The 19675-nt window shown below is 36.2% G+C and overlaps 2 protein-coding genes across 13 annotated transcripts; one reads left to right on the top strand and one right to left on the bottom strand.

Annotated features, from left to right (window-relative positions):
* The first annotated feature begins 858 nt into the window (after window positions 1-858).
* LOC136220157 (uncharacterized) lies at window positions 859-11425 on the top strand. Of its 12 annotated transcripts, none has more exons than XM_066007888.1 (9): window positions 859-1010; window positions 3361-3545; window positions 3657-3779; window positions 3923-4140; window positions 5420-5563; window positions 5897-6114; window positions 8118-8376; window positions 10008-10140; window positions 10835-11425. In XM_066007888.1, exons 2-8 carry the CDS (start codon window positions 3470-3472, stop codon window positions 10134-10136), a joined length of 1167 nt encoding a protein of 388 aa, XP_065863960.1. In that variant the 5' UTR covers window positions 859-1010; window positions 3361-3469; the 3' UTR covers window positions 10137-10140; window positions 10835-11425. The 12 variants fall into 12 exon arrangements, with proteins under 12 accessions (XP_065863960.1, XP_065863955.1, XP_065863959.1 ...); XM_066007883.1 differs by having other exon boundaries at window positions 10008-10123; XM_066007887.1 differs by having other exon boundaries at window positions 5483-5563; window positions 10008-10123.
* Window positions 11426-17188: 5763 nt separating this feature from the next.
* LOC136220159 (pentatricopeptide repeat-containing protein At5g66520-like) lies at window positions 17189-19380 on the bottom strand. Its single transcript, XM_066007896.1, has one exon. It carries the CDS (start codon window positions 19338-19340, stop codon window positions 17460-17462), a length of 1881 nt encoding a protein of 626 aa, XP_065863968.1. The 5' UTR covers window positions 19341-19380; the 3' UTR covers window positions 17189-17459.
* Window positions 19381-19675: the final 295 nt, after the last annotated feature.

Raw genomic sequence — 19675 nt, forward strand, 5'->3', positions numbered from 1 at the left:
CATCTGCTTAAGAAAGCAGTGGCGTTACTAAAAGATATGGTGGGCGAGGGGGTGCGGTTCTCCCACACCTTTGCATTTTTGTCATTCCAGATAGTCCAGATCAGCGTTGCAGTCAGTAAATAGTACTTTACATGCATTCTGGACATACATTAAAAGCCGGCATAACAAGGGAACTCTGGAACTGACAGATACAGTTCTACGTTATACTATAGTATATTCATAAAATAAATATAATATGATATAGTGTATTTTTTTTTTTTTGAGAATGTAGTATATTTATATTTGTTGTTCAAATTATTTCTATATACTATAATATATATTTATATATTAATTTAATTATAAATATTTTTATAAATATTTTTTTCGGTTAGCTTATAATTAATGGTTTCCATATTTTATTTATTAAAATTTAAAAAATTTTAAATTTGTCTAGTTTAGATTTTGATTTTGAATTCCGAAATTTGAACCAGACACTCTTAAAACTAATTAGATTTCGATTCCGAATTAAACCAAACAAAATAAATAAATAGTCATTCCCATTATGATTCCATAACATTCCGATTTCGATTTTGAAGTTTGAACCAAACACTCCTTAAAGTGAAAAGGCAAATAGAAGGTGAAAATTAGGTAACCAAACACCCCCTTACACAATTATGGTAGAATTATTATTTTTTAGAAAAAAATTAGGGGTAGAATTAAGATTCTATGTTTTACGGAAATAATTAATTTTTTTATCTAAAAATTAAATTTCACAGAAACAAATTCATTATTCAAAAAAAAAAAAAAATATTCATTATTTAGTTTTGATATGTTGATGATAATTTATTTATTTATTCTGGAGAGATGATCGGACTCGGACAAAACAAAGAGATAGATGGATTTGGGTGTTCTCATCGAATCGAAGAACACCAACACCCAAATCCATCTATCTCTTTGTTTTGTCCGAGTCCGATCATCTTTCCAGATCCAGCGGTAAGACTCCGATCATCTCTCCCTTTCAATTTTGGCAGGTATGTAATCGTCTTCTGTCAGTTCGTTTTTTTTTGGGTTATCTGTGGGTGTTTTCTTTAGTTTTTGTGCTTTGGCTTTGATATGGGTCCATGATCAATTGAGTTAGGATTTATGAAACTTAATTAGTTAGGGTTCCATATATTTTCTGTAATTTTCTAAAATGTTGGATGTGTTTCACCTGAACCTTTCCTGGTTTGCATGCTCTGCTCAACAACACTTTCTTATTCTTCTTCTTTGAAAAATCAAGATATAAATTTGTGTTGTTTAATTTCCTGCACACAACACAACCTTCCATAGTGAAATTCATGGCTGTAGGAATTAGGACTGGAGATGTCGAATTTATGGCTGTAGGAATTAAGATTGGAGATTTCGAATTTATGGCTGTAGGAATTAAGATTGGAGATTTCGAATTTATGGCTGTAGGAACAGTGGCAAATACAGGATTGCTCGGGTCTGGGGCGGCCGATTTTACAAGTGGTGTGTAAATTTTTTTTTTTCCGCTAAATCTGTGTCTAATAGAAAAAAGTCAGATCTAGAGAGAGCCTTATAGATGAAAAAAATTAGAAATTTAGATTTAAGAAAGAGGCAAAAAAAAAAAAATCAAAAATTTAGAAATTTGGATTTAACAAGGGCGTGACAGGTAAAAAAGATTAGAATTTTGGACTTAAGAGTTAAATTTTACCGAGACAGGGGGCCGAAACTACTCGTGGCCATGGTGGTTCCGGCGGCCCGGCCCCCCTGTTTCCGCCCATTAGGACTGGATATGTGGCATCTTGCAGCACCTTACCTCGGCCCTGTGCACTCTAAGTCTGGAGGATTTGCGAATCCCTCTAGGCATACCAAAAAAAAAATATAAACACCGAGAGTAGATCTAGCCGTAGGAAGAATGCTAAAAATAATGGAAACTTGGGATAGGATTTTTAAATTGTAATAGACACATAATAAATGGTTCAGCAGGCTTTCGGTTCCATGTGCCTTCCGGCTTTTCGGAATCAATCATCCGCACAGATTGAACTGAAAAAACCATTAAAGAAAAGGGTGTTCGGTTTCATATTCCAAGTTGTTCCCTCAATTGGTCCAACAAAAATGCCTGTTCATTTGAAGTCTCAAAATGGAATCTATTCCAAACATTTATGTCATGAGATCTAGGCCATTATATTAAGCTTCTAGCCATTAGTACAGTTTTTAGGAGAGAAATGGGAGGCGAATTGAAAGCTAAGCAGTGGTAATTCTAAAGATTCCCTCCCGAAGATCTCCAGCATATCGGAAATGAAAAGCGTGCTAAAAAACGTTTTTTATGAGAGCCTACAACTGAAATAATTGTAGTCAAAAGTCTAAGAATCTGATATAATTCACACAAATTAGACCGACTACAACTGAAATCAGATTAAAGATGAGAGCCTTTGAACCGAAACGAACTGCTAAAAAGGGATTGGTTTGTCTATGTAAAGGAGAGATGAGCAGAGGAGGAACAAATATTCTTAATAATTGTTCACTTTGATTCAGAATCACATTTGAATATGATATATATTGTTTCTAAAAGACATAAGAAAACATTCTCTATCAAAGTATTCAAACACCTTATGATGGAGACAAATCTTATTCAATGCCAACCCAACATTATGATCAGAATAATTAAAATTCATACTTCCATGACTTCCGACGCTAACTCCTTGCTCTTGTAGAATCGGCTGTAAAAAAACCGGTCGTCTGAAAACTGAGTAAAAATCCAACTCCATTACTCAATTCCTGAAACCCTAATTGAGGTGTGCATATGCTCAATTTACATGTTGAGAACTTGTGAAAATATGCTCCTCTATTAGGGTTTCAGGAATTGAGTAATGGAGTTGGGTTTTTACTCAGTTTTCAAGCAACCGGTCTTTTTGCCGCCGATTCTATCGGGTTTATTGAGAATTCACAAGGACATCCATTGAAAAGGGCCCAACCCACAGTGTTTATTTTTGTTTGAAAAGTGCCCAACCCACGGTTTATTTTTGTACTTTTCTCTAGATTTTATATATACACAAAATAAAATTTAAAAGTTCAGTAAATTTTATAATTTAAATTAATATATATATTATTTATAACGTCATTCAGTTTAACCAATCCGAATCAACAGATTGAACTCATTAATCTCTAATCTAGTTGTTAATCCGATTCGATTTTGAGTTCGGTGTTTAGAACATTGGTTAGAAATGGTTGAGGTTTTAGAGTTGCTCTAAATGTTATCGTTTTCAGTTCTGCGGTAGACGTCAAAATTAGGTTTTAACTATTCATTACATTCCGATTTGTGCTTCACCTGAGTATTTCTTTTGTTGGTTCTTTTTCATTGGAATTGGGTAATTGCAGCGATTTTGGACTTCATCTCGAATGGTTTTTTCAGTAGAGATCAATAGAGAGAAATGCATCTGCTTTGATACATGCTGTTGGGGAAGAACAAGAGAAAGATTAACTAGGCATGAGATTATGCAGTGGATGGCGTCGTTTCCTCCTTTGTTTCTCTATGATGCTTATAACATTTCATCTCTTATCTGGTAAATTGTCCTCTCGCTGTTTCTCATCATAGATAAATAAATTATAATGTTTTTATTCTTTTTAATTAATTACACGAAGTAAAGTTTTGCTGCATTTTTATATTTCGCCAGTTCTGGAATTGAATCCCCGGGCAATTAGAGAAGCTACCCCAAAAAAGCAAAACAAAAAGTATGATCATTTGATATTTGGTCCTGCTGCTGGGCAAGGTTTGCCTAATCGGCTGCAATGCCAAGGTTTCTCTTAACTTTTCTGATTACTTATAACGATAACCTAATTCCCTAATTCATTTCAACGTGCTTTTTTAATTGTTTTCCCTTAATTTGGACCACACTCTTTTATCTGAGTATCTTAATTTGTGTTATCCATGGTTTCCCAGGTACTAAAGCTCTCAATAAGAGTGTTTTCTTTGCATCTTCCAGTTCATCCAGTGTTAGGGACAATATTGCCTTTGTCACTGTCTTCACAATCTACAACACCTCATTGGATTCTCCGACTGGTAGTATATCTTCAAGTTTGGTTAAAGTTGGAAATGTTTTATACAGTAAGACAGAGAAGTCGTTGGCCATTTTGAATGTCTTCATTAATTTCATCCAGGTAGTTTTATCTGTTGAAGCATAGGATTATTGTCTTACCACCACTTAAGTTTTATATGTAATAGGTCATCATTGCTATGTTCAATTACCGTAGGCTTAATACATCAATAGCCCCCTGAACTTGTCCAAAAAGCTTGATTGGCCCCCTGAACTTTCATAGTGTCTCAATAGCCCCCTTAAACTTGCTTAAAGTGTATCTAATAAATCCTTCAGTCTGAGGTGGCATTGTAATTGCACCGCAAACAGGACAGGATGAAAGAGTTCCTCCTCTTAAATCCCTAAATATATTATATTCTTCTCGAATTTACCTTTCTTCTTTTATTCAACTCTGAATTTCCTTGCCTGACATTTCTTCTGTTGTCTTTTCTTCTCCTGAGTTTTTTCTCTTGTCTTGTGATTTACAATTTTTATTTTCTTTTCTGATTTGGCTTTGTTTGTTGTATATTGATTATGGTTTCTTCTATCCTTCCCCTGCGTTTTTTTCAGCAGCACCCTTTCTCTGTTAATTCTTGCAATTTGTAGTTCTTCTCTCATTGTCTCTTTTCTTTGAGATAATGGTTTACCCAGTTATTATTGTGACCAGATTGAAACTTTCATGGATTAGGTCCATTGGGTTGCATTCCGTCACATAGAATGAAATCCAATATAAGGAAATGCTTGAAGAGAGAGAGAGAGAGTTGATGAATGAGTTTTGAATTCAATTCCAAAGTACAGAAGCTAATTTCCAAATTAAACCAAAGACTCTCAAAATCACAAAGAACTATACAATTATGTCTTCACATATCTCTTTTCTTCGCCTCCCTAAATTCGTCTTTCAAAAATCATATTCAGCCATGGGTTTCGAAAATTAGTGTTTTAGGGATTGGGTTTGTATATTTTGTCTGAGGGGTTGAGAAAGTAAGTGGTTCAGGGATTGAGTTTCTGATTAGGGATTTCCTCTGTATTTGTCGATTGAGGAGAGAGATAATGGTAATAAAATACTAATTTGTTTTCCTCATTTTCTTTTTTTTTTCTCATGCATGTCATTTTATTAATGCCACATGTCACAATATGTCAACTGGTTTGACTATTTTACGTGAGTGCAACACACTCAAACGCATCAATCTGTTTTAGCAGATATAAGGATTTATTGGATATACTTTAAGCAAGTTTAAGGGGCTATTGAGACACCATGAAAGTTCAGGGGGCCAATCAAGCTTTTTGGACAAGTTCAGGGGGCTATTGATATATTAAGCCGTTACCGTACTAAAGTTAGATCCTTATCTGAGTGCAAATTTCAGGTGACAATGCCTTGGAGCAGTGTTATCATTCTAACCGATCCAGCATCTGATCTATCACTGCAGAGAAATAAGGTTACCCTGTATCCAATTGAGGGTGAATATTCTCGAGACAAGTTGATGCTTCAAAGGATCAGATCTTACATTGTAAGAGCACATAGCATTGACAAATAGGTAGAAATTTTTTGTTTCTGTCACTGACAAGTCCATCTGTTTCTTAAGGCACCTTCAAGAACCTTACTTTTTTCATTATGCTTCTATCCTGTCCATATTTCATGGAATGTTGCATTTCCTTCCAAATCGTCCAGCAATTTGAAAAACGAGTTCTGTTTGTGTGTTATTCCCCACCCTGATATTAGGCTCTCTCTGCCTTTTATCGGCAACTTGTAGTTCTCACCACTGAAAGAATATTACAATTTGTTTATCTTTCATCTTTCATCTATTAACTTTTGGTTTTCAATTTCTGTGTTGTTTATACAGTCTTTTCTAGACAGGAAGTTGAAGGAGATTGCTCAGAACCCGAGGAATACAAGTCATTATGTCTTCACTGATTCAGATATAGCTGTGGTTAGTGACCTAGGACACATTTTTCAAAAATACCCAAATTTTCACCTGGCTCTTACCTTCCGGAACAACAAGCAGCAACCTTTGAATTCAGGATTTATAGCAGTTAGGGGGACTCCTGAGTCAATTTTAAGGTATGTGAGTTGTGTGTTCCAGTACTATATGTTCATTTGTGATAAAAGGGTCACACAAAAGATTTTGGCTTATCTTGATCTTTGGGATGCCAAAGATTCTCTAGGATATTAGCTCAATAATATGTGTTGGTAAGATTAGGGCTTTTTATGTTGTTTGTTTTAGCTGGGTTCTTATTCCTTTTCTAGCACAAAACTTGTAATGAACATGCTTTTGATTGTCTTCCTCTCCCCCTCCTATTGGTTTTAGTTGTTGTTAATGACCTAGGGCACATTTCAGAAGTATCCAATTTCTGAAACAATAACATGATTTACAGAGATAACCTGCTTGACACAACTGGTTTGATACAATTATCATTCTTGTTGCATTTACATCATATATCATCATGTGGAATACATATAGATGACATAACGCGATTATGACCCAACAACTTGTTTTGACACCTCTCCAGTCCTGAGTCCATTTTAAAGTATGTGATTTGTGTTTTCTAGTGTTCAATATTCATTTGTGATTAAAGGGTAACAAAAAGAGTTTGGCTTATCCTGATCTTCGGGATGCCAAAATTTTTTGAGACTTCGATCTTAGTCCTAGGTTAATAGTATGGGTTGTGGGGGTAGGCATTCGTATTTACCTCTTGAACTTGCTTAAAGTAACCTATTAACTCCGTGAACTTTCTTAAATTGACCTATAGGCCCTCTGAACTTGCTTACAACATTCTATTGGCCCTCAAAACTTGCTTAAAGGGCTACTCACTTCAACTTGTAAAAACCTCCCATGCTCTGCCACGTAGACTTAGGAGGGTCTATAGGTCATTTTTTAAGCAAGTTCAGGGGTAAATAGGACGTTTCCAAAGCATAGGGAGACAATCGTTTTTTCTGGACAAGTATATGGGGCTAAGAATGTATTAGGCCCATAGTTGTTAAATCGAGATTCGACTCGTAACTCGAAATCTCATTTTACAAATCGGGACTCGTGAATTGAACCAAATCATAAGATTCGGATCAAATTCAAAATATTATTAAAAAATAAAATATTAACCATATTTAACTTTAAATATTAGTCTAAAAATGCAATTTTACCATCCAAATAGAAATTATATTAAGTAGAGACAGACACTTTCGAGTCGTTCCATAGATACGACTCGAATTCTTCATGAATCGACTGGTACGATTCTAACAACTATGATTAGGCCTTTTAACTTGGTTCTTATTCTTTCCTAGCATAGAACTTAGAAGGAACATTCTCTTGATTGTTGTTCCCCTGCTATTGCTTAAGTTTTTTCATATTTTCTTGGCAATTTTGATAATTGATTTATGATGCACTAGAAACTTATCCTCTATGTTACATGGACTCGGCATAAATGCCGAAGTACCCGTGTCAACACGGATCCGGGTACAAAATCCGTGTCGGATTCGTGAGTGAACACTCGGATACGGCAAGCTCTGAACAGCCCTCTATCTCCGGCGAAAGCTGAGGAAGAAAGTCTGCCGCCCCGCCGCCGTCAAATGTATCTTCTTCTTCGTTGCGATTGTTTCGACGAAGAAGTGCCCAGCCCATGGGCTGGGCACCATTAAAAAAAAAAATTGGGCCCAGACTTGTTCAATCTGGGCCCAGTTTTTTTTAATTAGTTCAGCCTGTTACCTTTAATTAAGAAAATTAACATGTTGGCTGTTTTTTACTATTTACTTCGGATTGCAAGGAATTAAGTTTTTTTTATCTGTTTGCTTTAGGCTTGCTTGTGTATCTTGTGCTTTTGTTGATTGAACTTTTAGTTTTTAATTAATACAGTTGATGGATGTCTTAAATTTTTGGGGTTTTTTTTGGAATTTATATATATATATATATAAATATATTAAAAAAAATTCCCCGTGTTCAAATTTAGGACAGAGTCCCCGTGTCCAAATTTTTTTAACTTGCCGTACCGGATACTCGGATCCACACCCGTGTCGGACACTCGTCTCCGAGTCTATGTAACATAGCTTATCCTTGTGTAAATTGGTTGCAGGGCAAAGATTTTTCTTCAAGAAGTACTAGAGGTTTACTCTTCCAAGTACATGAATGCTTCTCGAATGCTGGGAGATCAGTTAGCCCTTGCGCGGGTTATAAAATCACACCCTGGTTTTGATTTGCGGAAATTTAGCAGACCACAGGCTTTTATCGAACAAATTGGTGGCACATCAGTGCTATTTTTACCTTGTGCTACATATAATTGGACACCACCCGAGGGAGCAGGTCAATTTCGAGGAATGCCCCTAGATGTGAAGGTATGCTTATAATATCTAAAATTTGTTCCTTGGAATAATATTTATGATAATCCTAATACATCTCTAGCCCCCCAAACTTGTCTAGAAAAATCTAATGACCCTTCTTCCAACTTTAGAAACGACCTGTTAGCCCCTTGAAGTTGCTTCAAATGGAGATTTGAACATGTTGAAACGCAAATATTAGGCGGCCAATAGGTCACTTTTAAGTAACTTTAGGGGGGCCAGTCAATTGGTCACTTTAAGTAAGTTGAAGGTGTTAATCGGTCGTTCAACCGGCTTTTATGGCCAAGTTGGAGTACCTTTTTGATATATCACTATTAGGGCTGTAATCGAGCTGAGCCGAGCCGAGCTTTGGCTTGCTCAAGCTCGGCTCAGCTCATTAGAAAATAAACGAGCTCTCGAGCTCGTTTCGAGCCCAAAATTCTCTTTGGAATACGTTCATTAAGAAAATTATCTAACCATGAATTGTTTGTGAGTAAATCGTTAATTATAGGCCTAATGGTTCCCCAGCCCCCTTAACTTGTCAAAATTGGTCATTTTACCCCCTCAACTCATTGAATATCCTATTTACCCCTCTTAACTCTATAAAAGTGGTATTTCTAACCCCCTCAACTTGTCCATTTATCCCCCCAACTTATAGAATGTTCTATTTACCCCCCTTAACTCCATAAAAGTGGTATTTTTCACCCCTTATAATCCGTTGTCGAAGCCTAAATTGATAACTTTTTTTTAAACGTTAAACCTATATTTATGCTATTTTGTAACTGGAATCTATATTATCCTATTTTGGTACATTATCCCTACATATAATGTATTTAACTTGTTTATATTAATGTTCTTGTTATTTGTATTTTTTTATTCGTTCTTTCTCTTTTCAACTTTTTTGACTACTATAAAGGGATAAGAAATACCATTTTTATGGAGTTAAGAGGGTAAATAAGATCATAAGTGGTGAAAAATACCATTTTTATGGAGTTAAGGGGGTAAATAGGATATTCGATGAGTTGAGAATGGGTAAAATGATAAATTTGGACAATTTAAGGGGATGAGAAATACCATTTTTATGGAATTAAGGGGGTAAATAGGACATTCGATGAGTTGGAGGGGTAAAATGACCAATTTGGACAAGTTAAGGGGGCTGGAGAAGCATTAAGCCTTAATTATATTTATGAAGTTTGCTCGCAAATAGCTCTTTAATTGTGTACATAAACAAGTTCACAAGCAAAGTTCGTGAATAAAGAAACAAGATACTTACAAATAGTTTGTCTATTATGTTTGTGAACGAACTCACCTAATAGCAAATGAAATAATATTAAGTTTAGATATTTATGAACTAACACAAAAGTATATAGTTTTCTACAAAACTAAAATTTCTTCATAAATGTTCTAATCAGGCCTGCTCGCGAGCTTTGGCCTGTTCAAGCTCGGCTCATTTACGAACCGAGCCAGTAAATCGTGCTCACGAGCTGCTCGTTTACAAATCGAGCCGAGTCAAGTGGAGCTTTTATTGAGCCGACCACTGAGCCGCTCATGAGCGGCTCGTCTCATTTACAGCCCTAATCACTATCCTTCAAAGACTTGACCAATGGATGAAACTTCACTTAGCTACTTGCTTTATTTTGTTTATTCAGGTGGTGCATTTTAAGGGGTCCAGGAAACGTCTAATGCTGGAGTCTTGGAACTTCTTCAATTCCACTTCAGACATTTCTGATATGTTGTGCCTTCTTTTGATGAGTGGGAGAACCAAGTATGATTTTTGAAATTGTAAGACTAGTTTAGCTTTCACAAAAACCTGTATTTCATATAGGGCAGTCAATTAATTGGGATTTCCCTCCCATCCCCATTGGAGACCCGCCTCGTTGGGGATGGGGAATCCCCAAAGGAACAGGGATGGTTTTTATTTTGTCCCCGACATCCGGGGACGGGGCGGGTATGGTTATAAGTGTTCTATCTCCGTCCCCATTCCCGAATGTCCCCAACACAGATACCCGAAAGATCCCCGACTAAATACCCGAATATAAAAAAAAATAAGGTATAATACCTATTTGGGGCCCCAAACTAAAGCTTGAAAGTTAATTAGCACCTTAAATTATCAAAATCATCAATCAGGTTCCTAAACTAAATAAAAATCATGAATTGAGTCTTATCCTAAGCATAAATTATCAATTGAGTCCTCATCGAAAATCAGTCGATTGAACAGTTTCAAATTCTCTTCCCTAAATCTATTTTATCCCTACATATATCATTACAGTCCATGTCAAATAGTCACAGTTCCTGATTTTAGGATAGCATAAAGACTCAATTCATGATTTTGCTTAGTTCAAGGATTTAATTGATGATTTTGATAGTTTAAGGTCCTAATTGACTTTGAAGTTTTAGTTTAGGGGTTAAAATGAGTGTTATACCAAAAAATAAATTGAAAAGATTTGAACTCCATTTTGGGTATTTTTGACTATAGGTTTAGGTTTTGTCTAAAGCAAGGATCACAAGATGCAGCAGCAACCGTATATGATGACTTTACATCCATCAGCAAACATAACTACTGAGCAAATCCAAAAGTATCTTGGTGAAAATAAAAAGTTGATTATGGTAATCTTGGAAAAAAGTAAAAAAATTAAAAACTTAAACGGGGATGGAGGACGGGGATTCCTCACAGCGGTGATGGTAGCCAAATTTTCCCCATATGCTATTCAGGGGTGGGATGGGACGGGGATCCCCGATAGACCAGTGATCGGGGATGGTTAATGTAATCTCCGTCCTGTCCTGTTTACAACCCTAATTTCATATATAGTATGGTGGTTTGCTTGCTTGGAAGAAACAGCATGGAATCAGGATGTGCAAATCACCATTGCTAGAAAGAAATTGAACAGTGAGTTCCTAATTTGGGAAGCTTCGGAGATTTATTTGGTACTTTTTCATTGTTATAAGTTCACAAAAAAATGTATGCATAAAATTAGGGAAAAGTACAAAAATAAACATTGTGACTGCATTTGTTTTCGATTGGCACCCTTGTGGTTTAAAAATTTACAAATTAGTATCTTGAAGTTCATTCCGTTAGCAAATATCGGCTAAATTGATTATGGTGTTAAAAGTAAGAAGGAGAAGAGTTAATTTTATCTTTATATTTATTTATTTTATAAATTAATCCTCTTTATTATCTAATTATCACAAAAAAATCTCAAAATAAAAAATAAAAATTAATTACACCACATTCTCCATCTTTTTTTAATTTCTTATTTTTTTTTCTCTTTTAATTTTTTTCTCTCTAAAATCATCATTAGATGCCAAAAAGCTAGTTTTTGAGTATTCCAATTTTTCCTCCCCACCCTTCTTTTTTTCGCTAATCAAAATCATCACCATCTTGTAGCATTAGAGAGAAGCTGTGAAGCATTGCTTGACCAAATTAAAACCCCATTTCCATCATCAACTCTCAAATTCCCATCTCCCCCGATTGTAAATGTTCTTCCGGTGCCCGGAATTGGTTTCTCTCTATTAGCAATCCAGATTATAGACTTGTTCTCAATTTTGTGATACCAAATTCCGACATACTGAGAATTAGAATCTCTGAGAGGGAAGAAACCCAATTCGAAATTCTCATCAACTGATAATAAAGTTTCGTTGTCTTTAATCGATTGCCCTTTTGTGATCGTGTTATTCGCAATACAGAAAGTAGCTAGAGAGAACAGGAAGAAGAGAATAAAAATTAGGGTTTTGCTAATAAAAGCCATAGCTTTAAACCTCAAAGAAACTAAAAAGTAGTAGACATAGAAGGTTTATTACAGAAGAAGAAAAGGAAGTTGATTTTCAAAGAAAAGTATCCATTGGAGAGTGGGTTTTGGTGGGAGGTAGCTGACTAAGGAGAAGAAGCAACCTTGATTACAAAAAGTTAGAGGTGATGTCAATATACATGTTGCTCCGGAGATAACTGAAAGTAACAAAAATTGAAGGCTACAATCGTGATACTGCGGCAACCAAGATGATTTTAGAGAGAGAAAAATTAATAAAAGAGGTGAGAGAAGAGAGAGAAAGAAAAAGAAAAATAAGAAATTAAAAAGAGATTGAGAAGATGGTGTAATTGATTTTTATTTTTTTATTTTGGAGTTTGTTTGTGATAATTAGATAATAAAATGGGTTAATTTATAAAATAAATAAATATAAGGACAAAATTAACTCTTTTCCTTTTGACTTTTAACACTGTTAGTCAATTTGGCATGTGTTTGCTAACAGAATAAACATCATTGTACCAATTTGTAAATTTTTAAATCACAAGGGTGTCGATCGAAAACAAGTGTAACCACAAAGTTTATTTTTATACTTTTCCCATAAAATTATTCATTTTGCATTTTGTATCAATAGTCCCTTCACTTGGAATATTTTCGTGCCAAATGGTGACTAAGGTGTTTAGTGAATTCGGTAGTAGAATTACGCGTGTTAATTTAAGAGTATTGCTATTTACCACTCCCAAATTACTTATCACATTCTCCATTTGGACAATTGTACTCTTTTTATAAAAAAAAAATGCCGAAATTGAAAATGTGGATATTAGAGAGAATCGGCCAAAATTTGGTCTAGGCGGAGCCAATGGCTGTCCCGGCATCCGCCCTGGCCATGTTTTGGCTAATGCAAAATCGTAAAATTTTCAATGACGAAAAATACTAATTGTTCAATTTTTTGTGACGAAAAATGCAAAATCGTCATAAAAATATACATTATTTTCATGATTTCTTTGATAAAAAAATGTAAATTTTAATGTTTCCGACTTGTAATCATCCATTTCCGGGGTTTGGGTTGTCACCCATCAATTATTTTCATAATTTCAATTATTGTTGTTCGGATTTGTGATTTTGGAGAAACAATTTTCAGTTTTTGATTAAAATTATGAGAAGGGCAAAAAAGTTCAAATGGAAACGGTAACTAATAAAAAGGGATGGTATTAATGGTACGCAGTATCCGTTTTCTCTTATTTTCCAAACTCCATTTAACCTCAATGTATCTAACCTACTAAATATTGGTTAAATTTCCGTATATTCGAGTTAATCTTAAAATTGATGAGTAGGCAACCATTTGATTCAAAAATTTATCATTTGACCTTTAATCTATTATTTGGTTTATGATTTATTCCAATTAGGACTATAAATAAGCTGAGCCGTTCATGAGTAGTTCAGTGTTCAGATCCGTAAAAGGTCGATTGTGTTTGGCTTGATTTATAAACGAGCCGAGTTTGAACACGGCGAAGATTATAGGTTCATGAACAAACTGATTATATTGTTTATGAACGTGCTTCGTTCGATTATTATTATTTTCTAACAATAATATTTTTATAAATGGGGAAATTCAAAACAATCACATTTTTGTATAAAATTTAGTTGTATAGACTTCAAAACTATATAGTTTTGTGTTAAAGAAATTTTAAATCAATATAACTAATCTACATAATTAATGTGTTGTTCTCGATCGAAGTTCATGAACTGAATTAGTGAGATGCTCGAAAACAAAGCTCGCGAACAACTCGTAAATAGAGAGAATATTGAGCTCGATCTCAAACTCGGGCTCGTCAATTTTCTGATGAGCCGAGCCTGAGCAGGACAAAGCTCGGCTCCGCTCCGCCCGATTGCAGCCCTAATTCGTGGTGAAATTTAATCCAATTTGGATGGAGACTCAACATAATTGTTATTTTATTAACGTATGATGATATTTTGACACGTAGACTTGATAAATTTTAGTTTGAGGATTTAATTTTATTTGATTATCTAAATAATTATTTTCATTTAAGAAAATCCATGTGGCAAATAAACTTTAAGAGGTGTGACCTGTCAAGTTCATGTGTCAATATATCTCCCACACATATTTACGTCTAATTTGTATAAAAAGATATAAGATGAGTATGGACTCAAAAAAAATTACATGTGATGGGTATGGAACTGTGTATGGGAATGCCCCTCTAAGTATGTGGTACTCACTAGATATTTGTCATTATATAAAAATATATTAATAGTTTTAGATGTAGGAAGTAGTATATTTTAAATTCTTAATAATTGGAATGATTTAGAATATTTGTAAAATTTGTAGATGAAATATTTATGGATGGTTTATTAAAATTATCTTTTGTTAAATTTGTAATAGTTTTTGTTTTCTATATTGATTTTTAATGGGTAAGGGTACTCGTGATTTAAATAAGACATGAATGAGATTCATGAAGTATGCCCATTAGGGTTATAAGGCGGATATGAGTAAGGTTTAAAGTACAACATTCAAGATTGAATGGGTACTCAAATGGTTATCCAGGTGCAAAATGCTCGGAATCTTGCTCTTAAGGCTGAGTCACAATTGAGTGTGAGAGCTTGAGATGGGTATCAAAGGTCTGGTAGTGACGGTTCATATGGCGGAAGAGAAGTTTCCAAGGGGAGTGACAAGGGGAAGAATATGGCTAGTACAAGTGGGTAAATGCTCTTATGGTGAGCAAAACACTAATTGGAGATGTTAAGCCTTTTAGGGGCATCACCACCTCCTATGGGTAATAATCCATATGCAAAACCAACCCCTTTCGAATGTTTTAGATGTAACGAGCTGGGACACCATTTAATGAGGGCGGCTATAGGGAGAGGATGACATATGTTGTGAACCTATTGAGGATGAAGATGATGGATGGTACGAGGATGCCCATGATATTCACGTAGAAGAAGATTATTGGTTTCCAGCCGGATAGAGGCGGATCAAAGGCACTAACTCTTTCACACCCGTTGTCTTGTGCAAGGTGAGAAGTGCAATGTGATTATTGATAGTGGGAGCCAAGAGAACATCATTAGTGATGTTGCGGCTCAGAAGTTCGGTTTGGTCATGGAATTGCACACGAATTCCTATAGTGTGGGATGGATTAAGAGCATGGAAGAATTGAAGGCGACTCAAAGATGCAAAGTGCCTATTATGGTAGGGGAGTATCATGATGAAGTGTATTGTGATGTGGTAGACATGGATTCTTGCTACTTGCTTTTGGGCAGATCATGCCAGTTTGACCGAGACGCTACACATGTCGGGAGGAGAAATACGTATCGATTTGTGAAGGATGGTGTAAGGTATGTATGTACACCTATAGTGGGAGAGCCAATGGCAAAGAAGAAAGCTACTCTAATTGTTTATCCTACTTGCAAGACTTTTATAAATGAGTGTGAGGAAAGCCAAATGGTTTACGTAGTAGTGGTCAAAGCTAGTGGAAGGTCGTATGAGGAAGAGGAGGAGAGAGAATTACCGGAAGAAGTATGCCGAATGCTTGAAGAGTATGTTGATCTATTTCCGGAAGAACTACCCTATGGGCTACCACCCTAAGGGATATTCAACACCACATTGATCTAGTGCGGAAGGCTAGTTTACTGAGTCTCCCTCACTATGGAATGAGTCCACAGGAGACCGAGATTATGAAAGAGAAGGCGGATGAGCTAGTGAAGATGGGGTATGTAATATGAGTCATTGTGCAGTCCCGACTTTACTTACGCCTAAGAAGGACGGTTGGTGACACATGTGTGTGGATAGTAGGCCCATCAATAAGATTACAATTTGGTACAAGTTTCCGATCCCTAGGCTTAACGACATGCTTGATCAACTCAGCGGTTCTAAAGCCTTTTCGAAGAATGATTTGAGGAGCAGCTACCATCAAATCAGAATTAGAGCTAAGGAAGAAGGGAAAACATCATTCAAAACACGGGATAGGTTGTATGAGTGGTTGGTGATGCCATTTGGGATGACTAATGCTCCTAGCACATTTATAAGGCTCATGAATCAAGTGCTTTGTCCCGTGATTGGAAAGTTTGTTGTGGTTTACTTTGATGATATACTTATCCATAGCAAGACTTTAGAGGATCATGTAGAACACTTGAAGGTGGTGTTGAACTTGTTAAGGGAAAATCAGTTGTATGCCAATGCGAAGAAGCGCAATTTTTTGATGGAAAGCTTGGTATTCCTTGGGTATGTGGTAAGCGGAGATGGAATTCGAGTTAATGAGGAGAAAGTTAGAGTTGTCCGAGAGTGGCCGACTCCGAAGAATGTGGGTGACATCCGTAATTTCCATGATCTAGCTACTTTCTATCGGCGGTTCATATGGAACTTTAGTGCCAAGCGCCCTTAACTAAATGTTTGAAGAAAGGAAATGGATTCAAGTGGGGAGATGAATAAGAAGGTAGTTTCGCCTTGATAAAGGAAAAGCTAAGCATGGCTCCAGTGTTAGCTTTTCCAAGTTGTTTGAGGTTGAATGTGACGTAAGCGAAGTTAGGGTTGGAGGTGTCTTGATGTACGAGATAAGGCCTATTGCATATTTCAGCGAGAAGCTATGTGAGTTGAGAGAGAAATGGCCTCCCACGATAAGGAATTTTATACGCTTTTTCGTGCCTTGAAGATGAAGGAACACTATCTTGTGGGTAAGGAGTTCATCCTCTACACCGACCATCAAGCTTTCAAGTACTTGGCGAGCCAAAGACAGTTTAAAAGCTCCATGCACACAAAGTGGTCCCCTTTCGTGGATAAATTTCCTTAGGATAAATTTCCTTACAAACTTCTTCACAATGCGGGACAACAAAACAAAGTGGCAGATATGCTGAGTCGTAGAGTAGCACTTTTCAAAATAGTAGATTCACATAGGTAATTTTATCAGGAACTACCATCTATCTCCATCTACCTAAACAACTTGATTGCTGCCTCCGATTTACCATAGAGTTCCATGAAGAAATTTGATTCCTCCATCCAACAAATTTTATCGAGAAATACGAGGATATTGAATGCAATTGAACAATAATACGAAGTCATTTGAAAGTTTAGAAGTTAGTTGAAATTTTGGGCAAAACTAAACTAAATCAAAGTTTTTGTGCAACATAGTATACATATATTAAAGGGCGAGCATTGGCGCAATGATAAATGTTGTTATCGTGTGATCGAGAGGTCACAGGTTCGAGTCATAGGAGCGGCCTCTTGTCAAAAAAATGACAGGGGAGGGCTTGTCCCTAATACACCCTTGTGGTGGGACCCTTCCCCAGACCGTCGCTTAGCGGGGGCGCGTAGTGCACTGGGCCGCCCATAGTATACATATATTATTACCTTTACCAGTAATCGTTACAGGAGCAATGACCCTTTTCGAAATGGTGAAATCGACGCCTATCTCTTATAACTATTTTTCTGTTGAACACCTTCGAAATCAATTTGCTTGCTTGATGACAGTCCTTGCAAATGCGCAAATTTTTCGAGATACGCAGAGTTTCAGCAGTTTCGGCATTGAGCAATCCGAATGCAATGGCAAGTTTTTCGCTATGGTATCGCAATGACTTCTCCTTTTTCTCCTCATCCGCCTCATGTAGCACTTGGCTAGTATCAGGCAAATAACCTACTGCTCTTATACATTCCAACATCTCATCCACTTGATCATACACTTGTTTAGATTCGGGATGATTTCTTCCCCCAGAAACAAATTCATTTACGCTACCTCCTAACTCAATCAAGGAACATCCCGGAGACTTCTTTACTCCTCTATCATTCATCAATTTCCTCACATTACCAACATCTTCCCATTTGCAAGCATTGGCATATAAATTAGCTAATAGCACGTAACGACCGCTGTTTTCGGGTTCAAGTTCGATGAGCTTTCTCCCGATTTCCTCTCCCACCTCTATGTTTCTGTTGTTGTTCTTGCAGGCTCCAAGAAGAGCCCCTAGCACAGTTGCATCAGGCTTCATTGGCATTGTGTTAAGCATCCGTCTTGCTTCTTCAATCATTCCAGCTCTACCGAGTAAATCAACAATGCATCCGAAATGCTCTGTCGTGGGTTCAATTCGATGAACTCGAGTCATGTAATCGAAGTAATATCGACCTTCGTTCACTAAACCTGAATGAGCACAAGCAGTAAGGAGATTCACAAAGGTAATTTTATCAGGAACTACCATATCTCTCTCCATCTCCCTAAACAGCTTGATTGCTTCCTCTGCTTTACCATGAATTGCAAACCCCCCAATCATCGAATTCCACGACGAAACTCGTTTTCTTCCCGAATTTCTGAAAACTTCAAAAGCTTTATCCAAGTTTCCACATTTACAATACATGTCAATTATACTTGTAGCAAGTTTTGAATCAATTTCAATTCCATTCTTCTCAATATAGCCATGAATCCACTTTCCTTTCTCTAAAGAACCTAATCCAGAACAAGCAGACAACATAGTAGCTGCTATAAACTTATCCAATTTCACCTTCTCACCTCTCATCTGATCAAACAAATCAAATGCTTCATGGAATTTATTGTTTTTCACATAAGCAGCAATCATGGCATTCCAAGAAGCAGAATTCCTTTCCAATTCCGGTTCCGATTCCCAAATCAATTGAAAAACTTCAAAAGCTTCATCTATAAACCCCCACTGAGAATACCCAGAAATCATACTGGTACACGAGACAGAGTTTCTCTCAGGCATTTTATCAAACACACGTCTTGCATCCTCTAAAGCACGAAATTTAGCATACATATAAATCAAATTGTTTAAACAAACATCATGAACTCCAAACCCTAACTTCAAAATGTGAGCATGAATCTGTTTCCCTTCCTCAATACAATCAGAGAGAAAACAAGCTCGGATTACAAGAGGGAAAGTGAATGAATTAGGCGTAACAGAGTTTTCCAACATTTGAGAGTAAAGAAGAACGCAATCTGCGGGTAAATGATATTGCAGGTATGATTTAATAAGGGTATTGTAAATAAAAGTATCAGGATTAGGAATTTTTTCGAACACCTTGATTGCATACGCTAAATCGCCATTGCGGTGGAGGGAACAGAAATTGAGGAGTTGAGTCATTACATTATTGTTGGTAGAAAGACCAATTCGGATAATTTGAGAATGATATTGTTTGAGTTGATCCATAGTTGAGCATTTCTGCAAAAACCCCAAATTGGGGGTTGAAATTGGAGGAGATGAAGCTGCAAAGACGCAATCTTTTAGCATATCTGATGGAGTCACTATGGGACTTTCTTTGAAATCTGAAAACAGGGATAAATGGGACTTCCACTGGTGAAACTATGTCGTTTTGGGATAAATGGTTGTAAATAAAACACGTGGCAGGAAACGTTATAGCCGAAGGAAGACGAAGATGAGGATTGAGTGGGAGAAAAGCCTCAGGGGTAAATTACACCTATGGCCACTGAACTTTGACATTTTTTACTATATGTTCATTAAACTTTAAGACGTAATATAATAACGCATATTTACATATTTAAAGTTGGTAAGTTTTACCTATTGATACTATAAACTTTCAAAATAACATATCATATACATATAGT

This window comes from Euphorbia lathyris, chromosome 2 (genome assembly GCF_963576675.1).
Source record: "Euphorbia lathyris chromosome 2, ddEupLath1.1, whole genome shotgun sequence".
In the NCBI taxonomy this organism is placed as follows: Eukaryota; Viridiplantae; Streptophyta; class Magnoliopsida; order Malpighiales; family Euphorbiaceae; genus Euphorbia; species Euphorbia lathyris.